The sequence below is a fragment of the Zeugodacus cucurbitae genome, chromosome 3 (genome assembly GCF_028554725.1).
Source record: "Zeugodacus cucurbitae isolate PBARC_wt_2022May chromosome 3, idZeuCucr1.2, whole genome shotgun sequence".
In the NCBI taxonomy this organism is placed as follows: Eukaryota; Metazoa; Arthropoda; class Insecta; order Diptera; family Tephritidae; genus Zeugodacus; species Zeugodacus cucurbitae.
In genome coordinates, this window is record NC_071668.1 from 41,106,395 (window position 1) to 41,131,056 (window position 24,662).

General features: G+C 38.4%; 1 protein-coding gene across 5 annotated transcripts in view; it reads right to left on the reverse strand.

The window, feature by feature from the left end:
• Positions 1–1,322: 1,322 nt before the first annotated feature.
• Positions 1,323–24,662, reverse strand: part of LOC105219911 (MPN domain-containing protein CG4751) — a 71,154-nt gene continuing 47,814 nt past the window's right edge. For 4 of the 5 annotated variants that reach the window (XM_054227496.1, XM_054227498.1, XM_054227500.1 and 1 more), the window contains 3 exons: positions 16,225–16,394; positions 4,158–4,394; positions 1,323–4,098 (listed from right to left, as the gene is read on the reverse strand). In XM_054227496.1, coding sequence (XP_054083471.1) covers positions 1,520–4,098; positions 4,158–4,394; positions 16,225–16,394 — 2,986 coding nt within the window. In that variant the 3' untranslated portion in view covers positions 1,323–1,519. Of the gene's footprint in view, positions 4,099–4,157; positions 4,412–16,224; positions 16,395–24,662 lie in introns of all 5 variants that reach the window. The other variant, XM_054227497.1, reaches the window with a different exon arrangement.

Consider the following 24,662-nt stretch of genomic DNA (forward strand, 5'->3'; position numbering starts at 1 on the left):
GATTTTTTATTTTAATTGTATACTTTTTTGCAATAAAATCAAAATTCCATACGTCACAAATCTATTGCTGTTAATAGAATTTAATAAATTCTAAATTAGGTTTAAACTAAAAAATACAAATCTTAGATTCGAAAGCCAGTGAAAAGGTTGCAACAATTTCAATACGTAAACAAATAAATGAAGCTGTATGAAGAATTAGAAAAAAGAAGACACAGCGATTAATGACGGAACTTTTAAATGTATTATTTTTTTACCATTCCTTGAATAGTTGTTGTTTGTTCCTTCTAATAGTAATATGTACATACATATAATACCAGAAAAGTCTATAACAACAACAACAGTGTAAATTCTCACTGTACGAATAGATAGATTTTCATGTAAAATTAGATCTTTTTTACACGTTTTCTATTTTTTGCACGATTTTTTTCTTAAATTGGTCCCAATAGTGAGTTTTATATAAAAATTTTATTTTTTTTTCCACGGTTTTTTTTACACGAGTAATTTAATGTCCAAGTTAACCGTGCAAAAAGGAGATCAACTGTACTTCAAAAAACTAAAGCACACTCTACTCACTAAACTTCAATTTGATGTCGCGAATTCTCTGATAACTTCTAGTGCAACTTTTGCAGACAAAAAAGAAAGAGTCAAATATGCGTGAGTCAGAATAGCTTGACAAACTGCTCAAAGATTCGAAGACCAACAGGCGGATTCAAGACCGGAACTCACTCTTATAGAATCCCCCGAGGCGATCTAGTGGTTGATGCCCAGGGTATGATGATCTTGCCAACAGGTCCTACTTTGGACCGAGTAAGCAATTTGAAAAATAAAGTCCACTCCCGACGAACAAAAACCAACTCCAAACTCCCCCATCATTCCTGCTTTATGGAGCAAAATATTGGGAACGGCGAATACCGCAGTAGATGGAACGATGAGCTGTACGAGTTTGACATAGTTCAGCGAATAAGAAAGCAGCGGTTAGTCTGGCTAATTCATGTTATCCTCCAGCTTTGAAAGTGCTTGATGCAGTAATAATTCTTGGAAATATCGGAATAAATTTGGCATAATATACTGTTATTAGCACCTATAGTAAGGTGAAAGTATCGAAACATTTGGTTGGTTCATTTACGTAATTAGTTTTTTCTTTTGCCGGAAATTATTACTCTGCATATACATTTATGTATTTATTTGAACAAAAACCTTTTCTTAACATTTACATTCACATCACATATTAGGGCAGGTGGAACGGTAATTAGTTAATTTTGCACAAACAAAATGCATGTAATAAACAACCGAGTGACGACTAACGAATTAACAAAGCTGGCTTGATTGTGGCTATTGTTCTTGTTAATTAAAACATTTTATTTCAGATTATTTCTAAAAACATTACAATGATTTTATTATTTTTTACCATATGCATATCGAATTTTAGACAGAGCAAAGACATTAACATCCAATGTTATTATACGATTACAATATATTCAAAATATTTCTTTCAGTGTATTTAAAATACTGCATTCATTTAATTTAACTCTTTTGAAATTTTTGCCGGCGGTGGTGCAGCCAGTTCTGCTATGGATGAGAATTCCATTCGTTTTTTTAGAGAACCAATTACGGATGGAGATTGACCTTCGCTATAAAGACGGCTGAGATCAACAGGTGGTGTATTTGAAGGCCTTCGTTGTGATATCATATTACTAGCTTCTACCGGAATTGGAGCAGATGTGTTGGACTGAATACTAGAGACTGCCAAGTCTATTGCACTATAATTATATTTCCCGCTATTAACAGAACTTTTTGAGCCCAGCGCTGGAGAGGTCGAAGATTCACGTGATCGAGATATTGTCGGAGCAGATGATGAGGTTGATTTAGGTGGTTTCATCATCATTGCAGATAGAGAATCTTTCTGTATTTTTAACATAGCAGCTGGTGAAAGAAAAAAGTTAGCGTCTTGCTTAAGATGTTGCTGCTGAAAAAAAGCATACTCTTGCATTTTCTCATGAGAAAAGGTATTAAAGAAACTGGAAGGCTCTGCAATGGCAGATATATTCGTGGCATTCGTTTTATTGCATAGTTTATTAGAAGACGATAGGTTAGGTGTTTGTGTAGAAGATGCAAATAGCGAACTCAAGTGAGAAGCAGCCTTATTTTGGTGATAGAAAAATGAATTTTCAGTCTGATTTTGATTTTCACCTTGCTTTTGTTGGATTTGTGAAGAATTGTCTTTGGATTTGAGTTTGGAATCAAATGAAGCCATGTCAGTATCGGTTCCAGCTGAAAGCAAAGCAGATAATTCATTATGTGGGTTATTAATCTTTCCTCCAACGGAGCCGCCACGAAAATTATTTTCATTTTCAATAAGTTTTGAATATGTTTGTAAAAGTGAACCATAGTCGGTTTGAACTGGAGATTCTGACTGTTTTTGGTTTTTTGATGAAAGAGATACATTTACCAATGCAGCAGCTGCAACAGCGCCCATTTGCTGTTGTATAAAAGAACTGAAATCATCTGCCTTTGCCAGTTGTAAGCAAGATTCATATCCAAGAAATTTCGAAACTTGTGCCAAATTATTATAGTCGGCAGTTTGCGTTTGATTCGGCTTCGATCCAAGGGTATTGCCTGTTAAAAAATTTAAATCAGGCCCTAAACCAAGTGTTCCGAGAGTAGTTGCACCGAGTGCTTCAGCCTGATGTAACAGGAGGGCAGCATATTCCGGAGAGCGTATAAGTTCATTCATTTTTAAGGGATCATTTTTTATATTATCCAATTCTTTCATAAGCTTTGTTTTGTATAAACTTGTATTATTAGATGAGAACAGTGAAGGCGAAGAAAGTCTCGAAGGCTCCGCTTTAGTTTTAGAGTTTCCTACAATTTCTAAATTCTGAACGTCCAGCGAACGTGATGCGTTAAAGTTTTTTGAGTAACCACTTACAGTTGTTTCACATGAATTATCTTTTAGTTCTCCTCTCTTTTCTGAAAGGATTTGATCAATATTAGAACATCCATTACTCTTATCTGTACTATGCTGTTGAAAAATATTAGTCAGATCAGTTGGTATAAAATTAGGTGCTAGCTGATCAGCTAATTTTGCTAAGCTTGCGTTGACCAAATCATTCGTTGCCGATTGGACTTCCGCAGATTGTGTTTGCGGCGCATTTTGGGTCTCGTAGTTTGATGAGATATTTTGATTTCTGGAACTGTGTAACGTTGCACTATTAGAAAGCTGAGAATAAAGTGATGTTTCAGATTTCGTTGGTGAAGGTGACCCTAATATAGGTAATTCTGATTTTACTGGACTTGCTGAGCATGAGGGAACCGTGATTGGACTGTCATGCAAATTTATTTCCGTAAAAGACCCAGTTGGTAAAGGAGTTCCAATTGTCGACAACGGCGATAGTATTTCTGAACTTATAGTTGTAACGGCAGAACTTGTAGATATTTGGTAAGGTAAAATGTTTGTATTTTTAGTCGTTATCGATGGTACATTACTAGATCCTGACGGTGCCAAGGGTGCAAATGTACGAACTGGATTCATGTTTAATCCAGATGGTAAACAGAGTTGCTCCTGCAGTGACATAACTTTTATTTCACCACCCTTTCTATCAAGATCATTTTTTTCTAGTTCAACAAACTTGGAATCATATATATCTTTTCTGAATTCATTTTGAGATAACTCAGTATTATATGCTACAGAAAATGCTTGATAGCCCTCCTTGCCAACAACTTTCATTGTGTTTGGAGGAATAAAATTGTCTTCATGAGCACAACCTAAAATTTCACAAATCCAGTTCCAAAATATTGTTTTATCCTCTTTTTCAGGAAATTTTGAATATAATGTGTGTTTTAACTTTTCTAAAAAAGTAACGCCTTCATTAAAAATACTGTTAAATTTAATCAGTTCATTGCGTGACCTTGCATAGTAGGCTGCACAGGCTTGCAGTTCAGAATGTACATATGCTGGTGTTTCCTTATCCAATTGGACAGAACATTGCATTAACATCGGCCGTCCATATTCCAAAATTTGTTTGGTCTCATTCGGCGGCATAACCCAAATAGATTTTATTATGGATTCCAAGCTTGGATTTTCATCATAGTATGGAGCTATTTAATGAAATAATTACATTAAATTTAATTTTGCTTACTGCTTTAGACATACTTACAAATTATTGTTGACACACATGGAGTGTACGTAACATCTGAAGACCCGCGCATTCGAATTTGAAATTCCAACTGGGAATCGCAATCTCGCAATGAAGGTTCCGCTTGAAATTTCGGATGGGAGTGATACCACCCAACAAGTAATAGTTGATCACATACTATCATATTTTTTATATCAGTTTCTTCTTTAGCTGCTGTTTGAATATTTCGGCAAGGATATGCTTTTGTTATAGTCAAAGCTACGGAAGAAAAAACACTATGTGATTTAATTATTTGATATTATTAATACAAATTTGTTAATTTGGGACATATTAAAAACAAAATACCTCATAAAATGTAGTTAATTTTCGATATACTAATAACAAAATACCTTAATGGCTATTACTAAAATATTGAATAACAAGGATTCGGATTTCCTGGTTTTAAATATAAACAGTTTCAACGGAAGTGATAATTTAACCAAAACACAAATAATTGAAAAATATATTTATCTTGCGACTACGAAAATATTTTTACACATTTCAAAAGATAACAAATTTCGCGCATCCCTCGAAAATAGGTTACTGAAGTTGACGATGAGGTAATCCCTCAAATTACAAAATTTACAAAATGATAAGAAATAGGTTTGGAAAATGAAACTTAATTAACTAAAATTGGCCATGACATTAGAGATTATAGTATGTTGTATTTAGATAATAAGTGAAACGTTCAAACGACATTTGAATTAAATCTAATCATTTATATATATGTATACTATATAATTAAATAGTTATGAATTCTCTTTAGCTGTTTTATTTAAAAATTCGTGCTATAATGTTAAATAAATACATTCGTACAAACGAGAACTCGTTATCGAATGATAAAATTTCAAATTTCGAAAGTGCGTATTCGATTGCGAGTACCGCGTTCCGAAAACAAAACAAAATACATGTATTTAGCTCCTTAACGAGTGCCGCGATTCGGGCCCAGCTGTTGTCTTCAAACGAAATTACTTAGTGTTTGTTACCCAATTTTTAAGTTAACAATTTTTTGTGTTCGTCAGGCTTATTTTAATATAACTAGTTCGGATATAAATAACGTGGCATGTAAAAGTTAATAAGTTATCTTAAAAAAATATATATATGGAAGTTCCACTGTTCCATAACTCGAACTTCTATAAGTCGAAGATCTCCATAATTCGAACTTTTGAATTGACAATAGCGTTTAGAAATCAAATTTCCTTTCATAACTCAAACTTCTATAACTCGGATTTCTCCATAACTCGAACTATTAAATTGGCAATAGAAGTCAAATTGCATACAAATTTCCTTCCATAAATCGAATTTTTCGACTAGGGTATAATACAAAATTTAAAATTGTACTATCAAGGAATAATTTTAAAGGAGTCGTATGGAGGCTAACAAAAATATGATATTACACTTATATATTTCATAAATCGATTTTGATATTTTTCTGATTTCACAAACATTCTGTCGTAATGTACTGTAAATTAATTGGAATTTTCAAGAAGTGAACATCGCGGATATAAATTCAAAGAGAACAAGGAGTGCAGCCGTTCAGTGTCATCTTTAACATGATATTTAAGATTTCTGAAGTTTTTTCTTACATAATTAAAGAACTTTTAGTAGTTTTCAACATAACCTTGGTATGGGAGGTAGGCGTGGTTGCAATTTGATTTCAACCATTTTCATGCTGTATATTCGAGTGCCTAAAGGAAACGACTCTAGAGAGTTTGGTTGATATAGCTTAGCAGTTTACGAGATACAGTTGCAATCAAAATTAAGTGAACATGCAGACCAGGTGTATTCTGCGATAAGTAACATTGTACAAAGTAGCCACAATGTCGGTAACTATTTGATTTACTGTTACTTTAAATTCAAACTAGCTAAGGTATATTGAATTTTGTCACTTAGATTCATTTGAGTGTGAGTTTTTTACACGAAAGTAAACAAACTGAAAAATTGATGGATCATAAATAAGTGAAGTTTTTATTTATTTATTAAAAGTATTGAAGGAAATAGCATCTACTGAAGATATAAAAATCTTTCCTCGCAAGTAAAATAAACTTTTTAAAATCAATTTTTTATATCATATCCTGTTTTCGTAAATATTTCATTACAGTTAATAAATATGGGGAAAATACAACTTTTAAGTACTTAAGAACGCATTTCAATTGATAATTTACATAAAAAAGATGAAACTTTACGCTCAATAGCAAAAACTTTCAACAAATCTCCTTCAGCAGTCCATAAAATCATAAAAATAATCATTATTGAGAATTGAATTGGTCGTAAGATTTCCACAGGAAGGCCTAAAATTGCATCAAAACGTGTTGATTACAGAATTATGAATATTCCAAAGTCGAATAGGTTTTATTTCGCACCGAAAATTAGGGCTCTGCTGGTGGCGGTAGGGAAAAGTGCACCGTCTTTGCCTAGGATTCGTAGACGCTTACACGATGGTGGTATGCACGGTCGGGTACCAGGGATGATTCTTTATATAAACAAGGTCAACTTGGCAAAAAGGACGAAATTATATGCAGACCATGTATTGAAACCAAATAATTTTGGTCAAAAATTCTTTGGAAGGACGAATCAATGATGGGGATAGGGCCAGTGGTGGCCAATGGATATTTGTGGCGTAAACAAGGCGAATCATTGACATTCAAGGGTGTAAAACCTACCCCTAAAGAAGACATTAGGGGCCTCATGGTATGGGGCTGCATTTCTGCAGAAGGGGTAGGCAAAATAGTTGTACTTGAAGCCAAGTTAACGCTCAAGTGTATCTTAATTTAATAAAATAAGTCATCATTCCTGAAGGCAGGCGATTAATTTGCGAGGATTTTATCCTTCAACAGGTCAACGCTATCGTTAAGGCCAAAATTGTTAGCCAATACCTTGCAAATAGTAACGTGGGGTTGCTGGAATGGTCTCCACAAACCCCAACCTTTCCCCCATTGAAAATGTATGGGCGTGTTTAAAAAGTAAGGTTACCGAAAGAATGCCTTGAAGTTTAAATGAATTAAAGGATATAATTATGGAAATATGGCAAACATTTTCACCAGAAATGTGTGAAAAGTATTGCCTTTCGTTGCCGTAGTGGTTGGCGAAGCTATCACAAAATAACGGTGGTAATTGTGATTGCTAAATTAAATGTTCACTTAATTTTGATTCATTATATTTTTCTTTCTGTACATTTCTTTATTATTTTTTATATATAATATGCCCTTCTCTCCGTACCAAAGCAGTATAAGCTTTACGGTTTAAGCAATTTTGTGGGCGTGGTAATGGTCCGATTTTGCCCATACCATATATATTTGCCATATATGTGTTCCAAGTTCCATCAAGATATTTAGTTTTTTACTCCACTTTCTTCCGGTTTTATACCAAGTATCCTCTAGCCACAATCAGCATAAAAGCGAGGTTCTTCAACATATCGCTTAATTGCGCCCACGCCCCACGGAAGAGAAGTACGATGTGACCAAAGACACTTTCTTTGAGCGCCTAGAACGCACCTATGAGCGCTGCCCCAGCTACGATCTCAAAATCGTGCTTGGCGATTTCAACGCTAGGGTGGGTAAAGAAGGAGTCTTTGGCACAACAGTCGGAAAATTCAGCCTCCATGACGAAACATCGCCAAACGGCCTGAGGCTGATAGACTTCGCAGGGGGGAAATATGATCGTCTGTAGTACCAGATTCCAGCATAAGAAAATACATCAAGCTACTTGGCTGTCTCCTGATCGAAACACGCGTAACTAAATCGATCACGTTGTGATAGACGGAAGACATGCCTCCAGTGTTTTAGACGTGCGTACGCTCCGAGGACTAAATATAGACTCGGGCCACTATCTGGTTGCAGCGAAGATACGCACCCGCCTCTGTGCAGCAAAGAACGCCCGTCAACAAACACAAGGAAGGTTCGACGTCGAAAAGCTGCAATCGCAACAGACAGCCATGAAATACTCTACTCAACTTGCACTCCTGCTCTCTGAGAGCACTCATCAGCATCTCGGTATAAAGGAACTGTGGAACGGCATCTCAAACTCACTGCGTACCGCTGCAGCCGAAACAATTGGATTTCGGCAACGACAAAAAACAACTGGTACGATGAGGATTGCCGTCTCGCAGCGGAGAGAAAACAGACTGCCTGCCTCGCAACTTTGCAAACGACCACAACACGTTCGGGATGGGATAGATACCGAGAGCTGAAGAGGGAAGTGAGACGCATCGGCAGACAAAAAAGAAAGGGGCCGAAATGCGTGAGTACAAAAAGCTTGAGAAGCTGGCAGACAGAGGAAATGCTCGAAAATTTTATGAAAAAATGAAGCGACTTAACGAAGGTTTCAAGACCGGAGCATCCTCATGTAGGGACCAAGGTGGTAATCTGATAACCGATGTCCAGGGCATACTGGGATTATGGAGGGAACACTTCTCCGACCTGCTGAATGGCAGTGAAAGTACAACACCAGAAGATGGCGAACCCGATTCCCCAATCGATGACGATGGAACAGATGAGTAGCAATTACCCGCTTGAAGAACAACAAAGAGGCGGGGGCCGATAGAATACCGGCTGAGCTATTCAAATACGGCGGCAAAGAACTGATAAGGTGCATGCATCAGCTTCTTTGCAAAATATGGTCGGAAGAAAGCATGCCCGACGATTGGAATCTCAGTGTGCTCTGCCCAATCCATAAAAAGGGAGATCCCACAATCTGTGCCAATTACCGTGGGATAAGCCTCCTAAATATCGCCTATAAGGTTCTATCGAGCGTACTGTGTGAAAGACCCACCGTCAACAAATTGATTGGACCTTATCAATGCGGCTTTAGACCTGGAAAATCCACAACTGACCAGATATTCCCCACGCGCCACATCTTGGAGAAGACCCGTGAAAAGAGGATCGACACGCACCACCTTTTTGTCGATTTTAAATCTGCTTTCGACAGCACGAAAAGGAGCTGCCTTTATGCCGCGATGTCTGAATTTGGTATCCCCGCAAAACTAATACGGCTGTGTAAGTTGAAGTTGAGCAACATCAAAAGCTCCGTCATGATTGGGAAGGACCTCTCCGAGCCGTTCGATACCAAACGAGGTTTCAGACAAGGTGACTCACTATCGTGTGATTAAAATCGTGTGAGCTAAATAGAGAAGGTACAATCTTCTATATCATGGGAGCAACAACCGCGCCGTTTGTTCTGCTTTTTCTCGCATGGATAAGGAGGCGAGGCGAATGGGTCTGGAGGTGAATGAGGACAAGCCGAAATATCTCCTGTCATCAAGCAAACAGTCGGCGCATTTGCGTCTTGGCTCCCACGTCACTGTTGACAGTCATAACTTCGAAGTCGTAGATAATTTCGTATATCTTTTATATCTTTTTTCTTGAATCAGCTCATTCGAAAAAATTTCTATTCAATTCCAATCACTGAGCGAAACACAGCGTTGAGTAAAAATCAGTTCATGTTGCCGAACCGCTCATTCGCGTACAATGTGAGCCTTCGGTCCGAAATGCTTTGCTCACGTTTGCTCACTTCACGAAATGTTTAGCTCACTTTCGCTCAGTGTTGGAATTGAATAGAAACTTTTGCATATGAGCTGATTCAAGGAAAAAGTGAGTTTTGCATTGGTATGTATATTGTTTTTGTATGCTTTGTTCGCGATCAGCTTATGCGTCACATGCATTGCACTAAGAATTTGGTACACATTGTGTACTATTGTCGAGTTTGCTCATACCCATTGAGTTTGCTTATAGGCGTTGAGTTTGCTGTTTTGTGTTTTTGTTTTCATTCAACACGATTATTGTTGAGCCGAATGAGCGAACGCCTGGGTAGAGCTGTTTCAACACGAGTGTGAATAAACTCAGCAAGGAAACGAATTCACCGCAATTTAGCTCAGTAGCGAAAACATTCACGAATGCCGTTTTGAGCGCTTGAGCCGAATGGGCTGATAGTTCGGGTATTGTTGGTGTATGAACATTTTTGCGCTCAACGGAAGCCGTTCTCTGATACGTATCTACTTATATTACATATATTACTAGCAGACCCGGCCACACGTTTTTGTGGCTAAGGTTTACATTAAATTAAGTTGGTCCAATCTTGGCTTCGGCGACGATATCGATTACTCGAGGTTGATTTATGTTCCGCAGCATGATTACAACTCACACTACTTTTAATTGCAAAGTACAGGCAATTTTAAATAGTTTGGGATAATTGACTAAGTCATCCTGGTTTGTAGCTGTGTCAACTCTCTTGGACCGAAATTCTAAATTGTCGCATTAAGATCATCGATTTTTTTTTACCACCAATATAGGTCATTCAATCAGTCACTTATGGTTACTTTATTGAGGTTTCATGTCAGGAAAACTTCTCTTTCGAGTCAATGAAGTGACAGAAATCTGTTGGAAATGCTATTTATCCATCGAGGTGTCAACTGCGACCCTACCATTTCCAACTGCTTATACAATAGCAATTTGATATTGTTGCAAAAACACTCATATGTTTGTTGTTAATTGGCGATTCTTTATGTGTCGCCACAAATTAAATGATTCTAGGCATGCGATTAGCCCGTCAGTAACAGTTGATCCAGGAATAATTGAAAGAGTCTGGCGTAAATCACCTGCTAACAGAATCCTGGCTCCACCAAAAACGTTCATCGACAATCAAGATCTTTTAAAGTCCTGTGGTGAAAATGAGTGAAATTGGTTCTGGAATTACATCAGCCCTCTACTTTATATGATGATTTTCTATTGGACTTTATGTCGAATATATAGGTCAAATTGTGTGTTATTTTAATAAAATTACATCAATAAATTGCGAGAGTATAAAATGTTGGGTTGGACCCGAACTTAGCCTTTCCTTATTTGTTACAAATTGTTTTGGGCTATCGACACAACCTTATACAATTGAACTATAACAAAAATAGTTTAACAAAGCAAAAATTATAACCTTCAAAATATTATTTTTTTGTTTTCTCTTTTTACATTTTTCTTGTCAACTCGAATAAAATTCTCTTATTATTATCTACCTCGCAATTTTTTCATATTTACTCACTTTCTAATCTTTTTCTGGACTTCCAAGAATATTTCAAGCCAGATCGGTTTGGCCGTTCTCGTTTTTTTGCGAGACTAACGAATCAATTCATCAGAATCTAATAATTCATAAAGTTATATAAAGGTTTTGATGCGATCTTAAATAATAAATCATTTATTTCGATAAGGATTAATACTAAGGTATAAATAAAGAGCCTTTTCAAGCAGGGGTATTTTAATTTTTTTTTTATAGAAAATCGCTTATTATGACAGAACTATAATAGTTAGAGATATGATGATTTTTGTAGATAATGATAATGATAAGTTCTACAAAATTATAGTATATCACTTTGTTATATCTTCAATCGTTTTCATCGCTTATTGTGACAGAACTATAATAGTTAGAGATATGATGATTTTTGTAGATAATGATAATGATAAGTTCTACAAAATTATAGTATATCACTTTGTTATATCTTCAATCGTTTTCGCAGCATTCGCGATTAAAGAAAGTTTTTTGGTATTTTTTTACATTATCGCAGTTTTGGTAAGGAACCCTATTTTTTTAACTTTTAAACTAATTATAGCTTATGTCACTCAGGGATAGTATAGCTTTCCAACGGTGAAAGAATTTTTCAAATCGGTTCAGTAGTTTCGGAGCCTATTCGAGACAAACAAACAAAAAAACAAACATTTCCTCTTTATAATATTAGTATAGATATAGATAACCGCGAAATAAAATGCAAGTGCTATAAAAAATTATTAAAAAAATTTGAAAGAAATAGATCATGAGGCCAATAGGGAACAAGCTGTAAAAAAAATAAACGTTTTAGGCTGCGTGCATGTCGGAGCTGCGATAAGCGATAAGAGCGTCGATAAGAGCAGCGACAAGAGCATAGCGTCGAGTTATAGTTTTGTGTGGTGTGCATAACAGAGCTGCGATAAGAGCGTAAATTGCATTTGCAATTTAAGTTTTGTATAGTGAACAGCTAAAAAAATGAGTGATTCTGAAGAAGAAAATATTTTGTTGTTGACATCTACTGCTGCATATTATCATATGCATAATACTGAGGGGACAAAACGCTCGTTTTCGGCGCATCCTATAAATCAAGAAAGGCCAAATTTGGGAGAAATTCATCATCTTTATTGTAGCTTGAGACAGGATCCAAAAAAGTTTTTCGAATACATGAAAATGACAAGCGATACATTCGATTACATTCTGTCTCAAATTTCGGATCGAAATATAGTAATAATATATGTAGTAGTATAGAAATATAGTAATAAACCAAACAGTCGCAGGGCGACAGAATCAAACTGCTGAGAATATTCGCAATGTATTCAAACTATACTTTTGTCATAATCCAATTTAATGAGTTTTTAAAATAAATGGCACAATAACACAAACTTAACCGTTTTAATAAGCATACGAGTATGCGACAAACGAAAAGAAACGGTACATTTTTGTTGTTCTGCTGCTCATAAGCATCAACAAATTACTATTGAAAAAAAAAAAACAATGGAAAAAACAACACAAATGCACTGTAAGCTTAAATTCATATTAAAGTAACAATTTTACAATAAAACACATGAAAACATATTACTGCACTTACTTTTTGTATTAAAATGTGTGGATATTTCTAACCACAATTTATCCAAAACGAACCTGTTGTGGTGGTTTGGATCTTTTTGATCACAGATTGCTGGTTTCAAAAATACTGCACTTATTAAGTCTTCCGTGTCCATCATCGATAAGAGCGAAGAAATTACTGACCTACAATTTCTACGCTCTTATCGATGATAGCCAGCAAAGAGTGAGTTCGCGCGCTGCTTCGACATGCACACTTGTATTAAATTACATGTATAAATTTTCTACGCTTCGCTCTTATCGACGCTCTTAACGCTTATCGCAGCTCCGACATGCACGCAGCCTTACGCACCATTTTTTTTTTGTCTCATCCTTTACGACCTTTTCCATGTACAATTTGTAAAAAAATTAATATTGCACTAACATGCTGGTGTGGTGTATGTTTCAAACTTGCTGGCACCATCAGTTGCGCCAGCATGCTGGTGTAGTGTATTGGTATTTAATAGCCTTTTCACACAGCCAAATTAATCGATCAATTAAAATTTTGATTGAGAAACCAGTTTTTGCCAGGGTTCTCAATTACTAATGAAGCAGCAAAATTTCTAGAATTATTGCTATGCTATCGCTACCGCTCTCACTTTGTCGAGAGCCACAGCATAGCCTAGCATAACAATGTAAAAGTATGTGCTCTAATCTGCTCCGAGTTTTGTTAGGTAAAAAACTATAGCTTGAGCGGGAGCAAAAAATTAAATTCGTAGCGTAGCGGTAGCAAAAAATTGAGAGCGGTAGCACAGCAGAGCTACTGAAAATTTTCATGTGCTACAGCTCTCGCATGTGTTTGTTGTTTTTTTCTTTTTCTTCAGACATCTTTTCGAAGTATTGCACAGAGCTGTGCAATATACATTGAAGTACAATAGTAACACATGAAAATTTTCATTAGCTCTACTGTGCTACCGCTCCCAATTTTTTTCTACCGTTACGCCAGAGCATAGCGCAGAATTTAATTTTTATACTCTCGCAACAAAAGTTGCTAAAGAGAGTATTATAGTTTTGTCCACATAACGGTTGGTTTTAAGTCCTAAAACTAAACGAGTTAGATATAGAGTCATATATACCAAAGTGATCAGGGTGATGAGTAAAGTTAAAATCCGGATGTCTGTCTGTCCGTCCGTCTGTCCGTCTGTCCGTCCGTGCAAGCTGTAACTTAAAAAATTGAGATATCTTAATGAAACTTGGAACACATGGCACCATAAGAAGGTTAAGTGCGAAGATGGGCGGAATCGGACCACTGCCACGCCCACAAAATGGCGGTAACCAAAAACACATAAAGAGCTATAACTAAGCCATAAATAAAGTTATGAAAACAAAATTTGGAACATAGGATCGCATTAGAGAGGGGCACATTTGGATGTATTTTTTTTGGAAAAGTGGGCGTGACCCCGCCCCCAAACATGTTTTTCGTATATATCTTGCAAACCAATAAAGCTATATAAACCAAACTATCTGCCGTCGTTTCTTTTAGCCGTTTCCTTATCTTCTTCTTCTTCTTGACTGGCGTAGACACCGCTTACGCGGTTATAGCCGAGTCCACAACAGCGCGCCACGCATCCCTCCTTCTGGCAGTTTGGCGCCAATTGGTTATTCCAAGCGAAGCCAGGTCCCTCTCCACCTGGTCCTCCTATCGGAGTGGAGGTCTCCCTCTTCCTCTGCTTCCACCAGCGGGTACTGCATCGAATACTTTCAGAGCTGGAGCACCTTCATCCATTCGAACAACATGTCCTAGCCAGCGTAGCCGCTGTTTTTTTATTCGCTGGACTATGTCTATGTCGTCGAATAACACATACAGCTCATCGTTCCATCGTCTGCGGTATTCGCCGTTGCCAATTCTTAAGGGACCATAAATCTTCCGCAAAACCTTTCTCTCGAAAACTCCTAATACCGTCTCATCGGATGTTGACATCGTCCACGCTTCTGCACCGTAAAGTAGGACGGGAATGATGACAGTCCAAAAATGAAAGAAATCGGATAATCACGCCCCCCTCCCATACAAAGGTTAGGTTGAAAATGACTAAAAGTGCGTTACCTCACTAACGAAAAACGTCAGAAACACTAAATTTCACATTAGAAATGGCAGATGGAAGCTGCACTCAGATCTTTTTACAAAATGGAAAATGGGCGTGGCATCGCCCACTTATGGGTCAAAAACCATATCTCAGGAACTACTCGACAGATTTCAATGAAATTCGGTATTTAATATTTTATTGACACCCTGATGACATGTGTGGAAAATGGATGAAATCGGTTCACAGCTACGACTACTTTCTTTATAACTCAATTTTGAATTCCATCTGAATCCTTCACTTTATAATATATACATTAGGAACCAATGATGATAGCGAAATAAAACTTTACACAAATACAGTATATGATCTGTGGCATCACTTGTGAAAAAATTGTCGAAAACGGACTATAACTTTTCAAGGCCCCAGATATCGAACATGTTGAACTCAGCGCCTAAGGTTAAATTTTAACCGAAAATATGGGTAAATCTCTCAGCTAATTTAATGTAATTCAGAGGAAATTGTTTTCTTCCAATAGTGTGTCTCTGTTCCAAAAATTATTAAAATCGGGTCACAACATCTCCTAGCTCCCATATACATAATTATAGGTTTTTCAAAAATATCATCCCCTAGCTCCCATATACCTAATTATAGGTTTTTCAAAAATTCGTTGGGCTTTATTAAGCATATATGTATTGGTTAATATATATGATATAGCTTAGCAAAATTAAGTGAGCGTATAGTATTGGATATAGTATACCTTGGTGGTGAAATTTAATGAAATCGGTTCAAGAATTACCTCAACCCTCATATCTATATATGACGATGTTCGTTATTCTATTAAACTTTATGCCGAATTTATGGGTAAATTTGTGCGTTATCTTAATAAAATTTCTTCAATAAATTGTGGGAGTATAAAATGTTCGGTTACACCCGAACTTAGCCTTTCCTTACTTGTTTAATTTTGCATTCACACTGCCGTCTACTCGATTCCCGATCAGCAGTTATACATTTTTGTTTTTGCTTTTCATAAGAAGTTGGCAAGTTTCACCAGCTGATTGCTATCAGCGACATCTACCGTCGTTTAGAGTGAGCAACAACTCGTAGACAAACAACGTATATGTCATTACAAATACGGTCTTTGTCGCAGAGTTGCATTTCATTTTCAAGTCGATTAAAATTCTATTAAAAATTAATGTATATTTTAATATTGTATGGCAAATCAATCTTAATCAGTGTTTTAATCGAATAGATGCCGAATTAATTGATTAATTAGCTACTGCGTGAAAAGGCTATAAACGTCTTACCTTGACTAATCAAAAACCCCTCCCGTTGAAGCCGTGCAAGTTGCTAGTTCAAATTATTCGGTAGCCCCTTGCTATATTTTAATGCCAACTTACTGTGCGTGTTTATGTCCCAGTGACCTCCAAAATAGCCGCAAACTTCATACATAGTTAAATGACAGTGGAAATCTGCCAGCAGCAAAGCCGAGGAACTAAATGTAACTAAAAACGGTTGTACTTTGCCCATTGATATAAACGAAACTGCTTTTATTAACATATTGCCATCACTGCAAGAAAAAAGAGAATATACAAAAATTGGAAAAGATATTGTGATCATATAGTGAAATTGCGTGGTTTTGTATGTCAAATTCTGTTTGATTTACGAGGACAATATAGAGGTATTTCCCTTCACAGCCCATTGTCGCCACTATCACAAAAAAGTTATACAATAGTATAACACGTTCTTGCAGTTATGTTTTGAACGCGTTGGAAGTGGGCATTTCACTTGATTTTCCAAGAATTGAAATGAAGGAATTTCAATCGGTAATTCGCCTTTTCATTCACGCCCGAAACAAACAAGAACTTGGATGTTTTGACTGACTTTTATCCTTCGGTGGCGAACGCCAAAAACTGGTTAAATGTGTTTTATCACGGTCGCACATCGGTTTGTGATAAGCCAAGCCAAGGTACCTGAAAACAGGAAGCTGCAGGACAGTTAGGTGGAAAGAAAGACATCCGAATTTAAACTTGTCTCATGATCCTGATCGTGTTGATATGTATAATACAATATCTAACTTCTTTATTTTTAGGTGTTACAAACAACCGTTATGTGAACAAAACTGTTACAACGTTTATGCTTATACCCGAGTAAAAATGAAGCATAAACGTAGTATATTACACTCTGGGTGCAACATGTTGCGAGAATATATAAAATCAAAATCAAATGAATGAGGCAAAAAAACTGAAAACAAAAGAGTATATAAAATCAAAATCAAATGAATGAGGCAAAAAAAAACTGAAAACAAACTTATTTTGATATGGGCATTTCCATCATGTCGAACGTGAAAATCGTACACATTTTAACTAAAACAAATTATGAACTTAATTTTTTTTTTAATTTTGACAGTAGGATTTTTTAATAGCTCTTTATTAGCCCAACATTTAGTGTTAAGGTTGATTTTGGAACGATTTTCATTTCAAGATAATTGCAAAGGCATTCGCACGGGACAAACAATGGAAGTCGTTTTTGGGGACAACGATTCAAACGCCGATTTTAGCGAATTGTAAGGAAGTATTCAAATGTTTTTGATTGTAGAGCGTTGTGCATTAAAGCCTTTAAAATTGGTATGCATTTCTCCCAAAAATTATTTATAATGTTTTTATAATTAAATATTTACCACATTCGTACGGGACATATTATTTATATGTTGAATATTTTGTTATAATACGGAATAATTTAACAAGTCCAAAAAATAGTTCAAAAATGTATGAAATGTATTTATTTTAACTAACATCGAGAAACACAACAAACATGTTCTGTAGTATGAAATGAAAATAATATGAATACAGTTGTAACCGTGTTGTCATACCGTACGGTCGCATTTTTTTTTTTTTCTCTCGCTAGTGCTGTTGTTGAGCATCTGCAATTCTAGCGGTATCTGTGCTATAACGCCACTTTACAGTTGTTTACAAAGAACTTTTTTTTTATTGTTAATTTCTCGTTGTGACTATTTCTTATTGTTAACTTGTGCTACATTCATACAGTTTTGCATACATAAAAAGTAATAGTTTTCACAATGCCCCCTGGGGCCAACAATCTGGGTGATAATAATATTATCCACAGCCCAGAAGACTAAAAGAAAAAAGCCTGAACAAACAACGTTGGACCAATTTCCGGAACTCCCGATAACAAAGAAGGATGACCCCAAATACCTCGTCATTAAGTCGCGGGATGCCAGTAAACCTATTACATCCATCTCCTGCTTTGCGATTTATAAAGGTATTCAATCTATCAGTAAAGATATTAACAACATTTCGTCACTTCGCGATGGCAGCCTACTCCTCCTTGTAAAAAATCAAAAAATTGCTGATAAATTCCTTTCCACTACGAATCTACCCGGTGCAGGCGCTGTTGAAGTCGCTCTTCACAGCACCCTTAACTCAGTCAAGGGCACAATTTATGCCCCCTTTATTTGCCAACTTAGCGACGATGAAATAATCGAAGGTCTCAAGGAACAAGGTGTCTCTGCAGTCCTTAAGTTTAACAAATTGGTTAAAGGCGTTCGTGTACCTACTGGTGCCGTATTATTAACATTCAATAAATATACACTTCCTAACAGAATTGATGTAGCCTGGAGAACCCTAGATGTCCGTCCGTACTACCCTAATCCTATGCGCTGCAAAACTTGTCAGCTATTAGGACACACCGCTAAACACTGCCAAAAAACTCCTTCCTGTGTCATTTGCAACCTTCCTCCTAACCACCCTTCACCTTCTGATTGCACCAGAGTTTACTGCGCGAACTGCGCCGGGGAACACCCCTCGTCCTCTAATGCTTGCCCTAAATTTATTCAATCAAAAGAAATATTAAAGATTAAAACTATACACAAATGCACCATGCGGGACGCCATTTCTATGTATAAAAATCAACTTCCTTCCACCCCATCCCCCTTCTCCTTTGCCAACGTGGCAAAAATCCAAACCAACACCGATATAAATACAAACTCAAAAAATCCTAATAACAAAGATAATACTTCAATATCAAAAAATTCTAACCTTAATAATAACGCAACAACAACAAAAGCTAACAACGTATCATCCTCCACCATCAATCCATTGCATCACATAGAACTTCCAGAAACTCCAAAGAACTCCCCTCTTCAATACCCCTCTCCCTTGAATTCTTCCCCCTCCCCATCTTTCTCTCCACTTTCTCACATCCCATAGCCCGCCTCACACACCTTATCTCCCCTGGCATCTTTTGCCATCTCTCCTCTTGCTCATAACACCAATCCAACTTCCTCCTCCCTTTCATCTCCTTCACCCTCGTTGATGAAACAATAAATCCCCTTACCTCACATTATTATTTTTTTTTTATCCATGTTATCCATCCTTCAGTGGAATATCAACGGATACTTAAATAACTACATCGAACTCGAACTTTTAATTAAAATATTCAACCCCTCAGCAATTTTATTAAATGAAACTCATCTTGCCAACAATATTGTAGCTCATACCCCCAAGGCATATATAGGTTATTTTTATAACCTCCCCAACAATACCACCAGCAAACAGGGAATAGCCATTCTTATCAACAGAAAAATACCACATAACACCCTCCCCCCTACTCCTTCAAACATCTCCTCCCTCTCCATAGAAATTCTTTCTCCTAACAAACTCATCATTATTTGTGCCTATTCCCCTCCTAATGAATCATTCACTTTAAGTGATATCTGTCATCTCGTCCCGTCTTGTACTACCCCTTTCTTACTGGCCGGTGATTTTAACGCAAAGGTCGAATTATTGAAGATTTTATACTTGGTTCTAACTGCATTGTTCTTAATGACGGTTCCCCCACCCACTTTTCCACTCACTCTTCCTTTACACATATTTACCTATCGCTTTGTTCCTCATCCCTACTCACTAAAACCGAATGGCTCCGGATTGATGACCTACATGGTAGCGATCACTTCCCCATTCTTTCTAAAATTTCCTCTCCCCATCATGCATCCCGGTTTAAAACTAGAGTACACTTTAAAACAGACTTGGCTGATTGGGATAAGTTTGAACATTTCTGCGAATCTCTTTCCTGTCTTTTCCCCATTTCGTCCAATGTCCATCAAGAGTCCTCACGTATTCAAAAAATTATCCGTTCTGCAGCCAATTATTCCATACCTCAGTCCTCCTCTAAATCACTCAAACCTGCACCTCGTTGCTGGAATAGTGAACTTTGGGCGTTTAGACAACAAAAACAATTTGCTTGGCACCAATTTAAGCGCACTCGCTCAAATGCTAACTTGATGCAATACAAAAAATCTAATGCGATTTTTCGTCGTAAGGCGAAAGCTGCTAAAGTACTCTGTTTTCAAAAGTTCACTAGCGAAATCAATTCCTCTTCTAACCAAAAAAAGATCTGGGCTGACATAAGGAGACTGTCTGGTTTAACCTCCTTTTCTCCGATTTCTCTCCTCACTTCTCCTCGTGGCAACCTACTATATCCGCAAGATATAGCCTTAGAATTTGCGCTTCACTTTTCCAACGTTTCCTCGGATTCCAGTTTTTCTCCTGAATTTTCCTCCAGCAAACTGTCCATTCTCTCCTCCCCTTACCTTCCTCCCTCGAACTTGTCTTCTTCAGCTAGGTTTTTAGATTCTGATATATCCATTTTTGAACTCCTCTCTGCACTCACTGTAGTTAAAGGCAAAACCCCAGGGATTGATAACATATCCTACCCTATTATTAAACACCTCCCTTCCTGCTATCCCGTCTAATTAATCTTTATAATAACATCCTTCGGACAGGCAACTATCCTCTTCTTTGGAAAACCAGCGCTGTCATTCCCATTTTAAAACCTGGTAAGCCCCCCTGCGAAGTCAATAGTTATCGGCCTATATCCCTCCTACCTTGCTTAGGTAAACTTATGGAGAAAATCATTGCTATCAGGCTATCCTGGTATGCTCAATCTAACAATCTTATTCACCATAACCAGTTTGCATTTAAGAAGGGGCAGGGGACGTTAGATGCTCTTCTGCATCTTGACCAATTTGTCTCCGATGCATTATATATATATATTTGGCGTAGGAACCGCTTTAAGCGATTATAGCCGAATCCACCAGAGCGCGCCACTCATTCCTCCTTTTTGCTTTTTGGCGCCAACTGGAAACACCAAGTGAAGCCAGGTCACTTTGCACTTGGTCTTTCCACCGGAGTGGAGGTCGTCCTCTTCCGCGGCTTCCTCCAGCGGGTACTGCATCGAATACTTTCAGAGCTGGAGTGTTTTCTTCCATCCGTACAACATGACCTAGCCAGCGTAGCCGCTGTCTTTTTATTCGCTGAACTATGTCAATGTCGTCGTATAAATCGTACAGCTCATCGTTCCATCGTCTGCGGTATTCGCCGTTGCCAATGTTTAGAGGACCATAAATCTTGCGCAAAACCTTTCTCTCGAAAACCCCAAGAGTCGTCTCATCGGATGTTGTCATCGTCCACGCTTCAGCGCCATACATCAGGACGGGAATAATGAGCGACTTATAGAGTTTGATTTTGGTTCGTCGAGAGAGGACTTTACTTTTCAATTGCCTACTCAGTCCAAAGTAGCACCTGTTGGCAAGAGTGATTCTGCGTTGGATTTCAAGGCTGACATTGTTGGTGTTGTTAATGCTGGTTCCCAGATAAACGAAATTATCTACAACTTCAAAGTTATGACTGTCAACAGTGACGTGGGAGCCAAGACGCGAGTGCGCTGACTGTTTGTTTGATGACAGGAGATATTTCGTCTTGTCCTCATTCACCACCAGACCCATACGCTTCGCTTCTTTATCTAGTCTGGAAAACGCAGAACAAACGGCGCGGTTGTTGCTTCCGATGATATCAATATCATCGGCATACGCCAGGAGCTGTACACTCTTGTAGAAGATTGTACCCTCTCTATTTAGTTCTGCAGCTCGTATTATTTTTTCCAGCAATAGATTGAAGAAGTCGCACGATAGTGAGTCACCCTGTCTGAAGCCTCGTTTGGTATCGAACGGCTCGGAGAGGTCCTTCCCGATCCTGACGGAGCTTTTGGTGTTGCTCAACGTCAGCTTACATAGCCGTATTAGTTTTGCAGGGATACCAAATTCAGACATCGCGGCATAAAGGCAGCTCCTTTTCGTGCTATCGAAAGCAGCTTTAAAATCGATAAAAAGATGGTGGGTATCGATTCTTCTCTCTCGGGTCTTTTCCAAGATTTGGCGCATGGTGAATATCTGGTCCATTGTAGATTTTCCAGGTCTAAAGCCACACTGATAAGGTCCAATCAGTTCGTTGACGGTGGGCTTTAGTCTTTCACACAATACGCTCGACAAAACCTTATATGCGATATTGAGGAGACTTATACCACGGTAGTTGGCGCAGATTGTGGGGTCTCCCTTCTTATGGATTGGGCAGAGCACACTAAGATTCCAATCGTCAGGCATGCTTTCTTCCGACCATATTCTACAAAGAAGCTGATGCATGCACCTTATCAGTTCTTCGCCGCCGTATTTGAATAGCTCGGCCGGTAATCCATCGGCCCCCGCCGCTTTGTTGTTCTTCAAGCGGGTAATTGCTATTCGAATTTCTTCATGGTCGGGTTATGGAACATCTATTCCATCGTCATCGATTGGGGAATCGGGTTCGCCATCTCCTGGTGTTGTACTTTCACTGCCATTGAGCAGGTCGGAGAAGTGTTCCCTCCATAATCCCAGTGTGCTCTGGACATCCGTTACCAGATTACCTTCTCGGTCCCTACATGATAATGCTCCGGTCTTGAAACCTTCTGTTAATCGCCTCATCTTTTCATAAAATTTTCGAGCATTACCCATGTCGGCCAGCTTTTCAAGCTTTTCATACTCACGCATTTCGGCCTCTTTCTTTTTACGTCTGCAAATGCGTCTCGCTTCCCTCTTCAGTTCTCGATATCTATCCCACCCCGAACGTGTTGTGGTCGATCGCAACGTTGCGAGGTAGGCAGTCTGTTTTCTCTCCACTGCGGAACGACAATTCTCATCGTACCAACTGGTTTTTTGGCGTTGCCGGAGACCAATTGTTTCGGCTGCAGCGGTATGCAATGAGTTTGAGATGCCGTTCCACAGCTCCCTTATATCGAGATGCTGATGAGTGCTCTCCGAGAGCAGGAGTGCAAGTCGAGTAGAAAATCGTTCGGCTGCCGGTTGTGATTGCAGCTTTTCGACGTCGAACCTTCCTTGTGTTTGTTGACGGGCGTTCTTTGCTGCACAGAGGCGAGTGCGTATCTTTGCTGCTACTAGATAATGGTCCGAGTCAATGTTTGGTCCTCGGAGCGTACGCACGTCTAAAACACTGGAGACATGTCTTCCGTCTATCACAACGTGATCGATTTGATTGCGCGTGTTTCGATCAGGGGACAGCCACGTTGCTTGATGAATTTTTTTATGCTGGAATCTGGTACTACAGACAACCATATTTCGGGCCCCAGCGAAGTCGATCAGCCTCAGGCCGTTTGGCGATGTTTCGTCATGGAGGCTGAATTTTCCGACTGTTGTGCCAAAGACACCTTCTTTACCCACCCTGGCGTTAAAATCGCCAAGCACGATTTTGACATCGTGGCGGGGGCAGCGCTCATAGATGCGTTCTAGGCGCTCATAGAAAGCATCTTTGGTCGCATCGTCCTTCTCTTCCGTTGGGGCGTGGGCGCAAATCAGCGATATGTTGAAGAACCTCGCTTTGATGCGGATTGTGGCAAGACGTTCATCCACCGGGGTGAATGCCAGGACTCGGCGACGTAGTCTCTCTCCCACCACAAATCCAACACCGAATTTGCGCTCCTTTATATGGCCGCTGTAGTAGATGTCACAAGGACCCACCTTCTTCCGTCCTTGTCCCGTCCATCGCACTTCTTGGACGGCGGTGATGTCAGCCTTTAGTTGTATGAGGACATCAACCAGCTGGGCAGAGGCACCTTCCCAATTAAGAGTCCGGACATTCCAGGTGCATGCCCTCAAATCATAGTCCTTTATACGTTTGCCGTGGTCGTCATCAAAAGGGGGGTTTCTCATCCGAGGCCTGTGTTTCTTATTCACTGGTTATTCGTTTTTATGTGGTGGGTCCCAAGCCCTACGCACAACCGCACAAGCGGGCTTCGCCTTCTCACTTTAGCTCGCCTCCAAACGGATGTCTGTTAGCTACCCAGGGGATACTTGGTCAAAAACCGGAAGTCGTGAGCTGCTTGAGTCATATGCAAAAGAATCGTTCCTGGCCACTCCCAAGTGAATGGCAATCAGAAACTTTCCTCACTTGCGTGAACTTCTACATATGACCCCATCCCCCATTATCCCACAAAAATCATGTGTCGATTCTTTCACTTGATTTTTTAAAAGCTTTTGATCGTATTGGTATACACGTGGTATTAAGGCAGCTCAGAAAATGGAAAGTCGGCTCACATATATATAACTTTGTTAAATCTTTTCTCACTAAACGTAAAATTAGTGTACTTGTTTCTAATGTCCGATCCTCTATACTTCCTCTTGATAATGGAACACCCCAAGGTTCCCCCCTTTCAGTCATTCTTTTTATTATCGCATTTGATGAAATCAGTACAATTTTATCTGACTTCCCTAATATCAGTCACCAAATCTATGCTGATGATTTAATATTATTTTCTAATGCCTCCGATTTGTCCGTTGTTACGTCTTCCTTTTCTAGAATCATATCCCTCTTAATCCACTGGTCTGGTTCTTCGGGCACGTCAATTTCTTCCTCTAAATCTAAGTTATTACATATTTGCAAGAAACATCATTGTAATACACCCACACTTACCGTTAATAATATAAATTTAA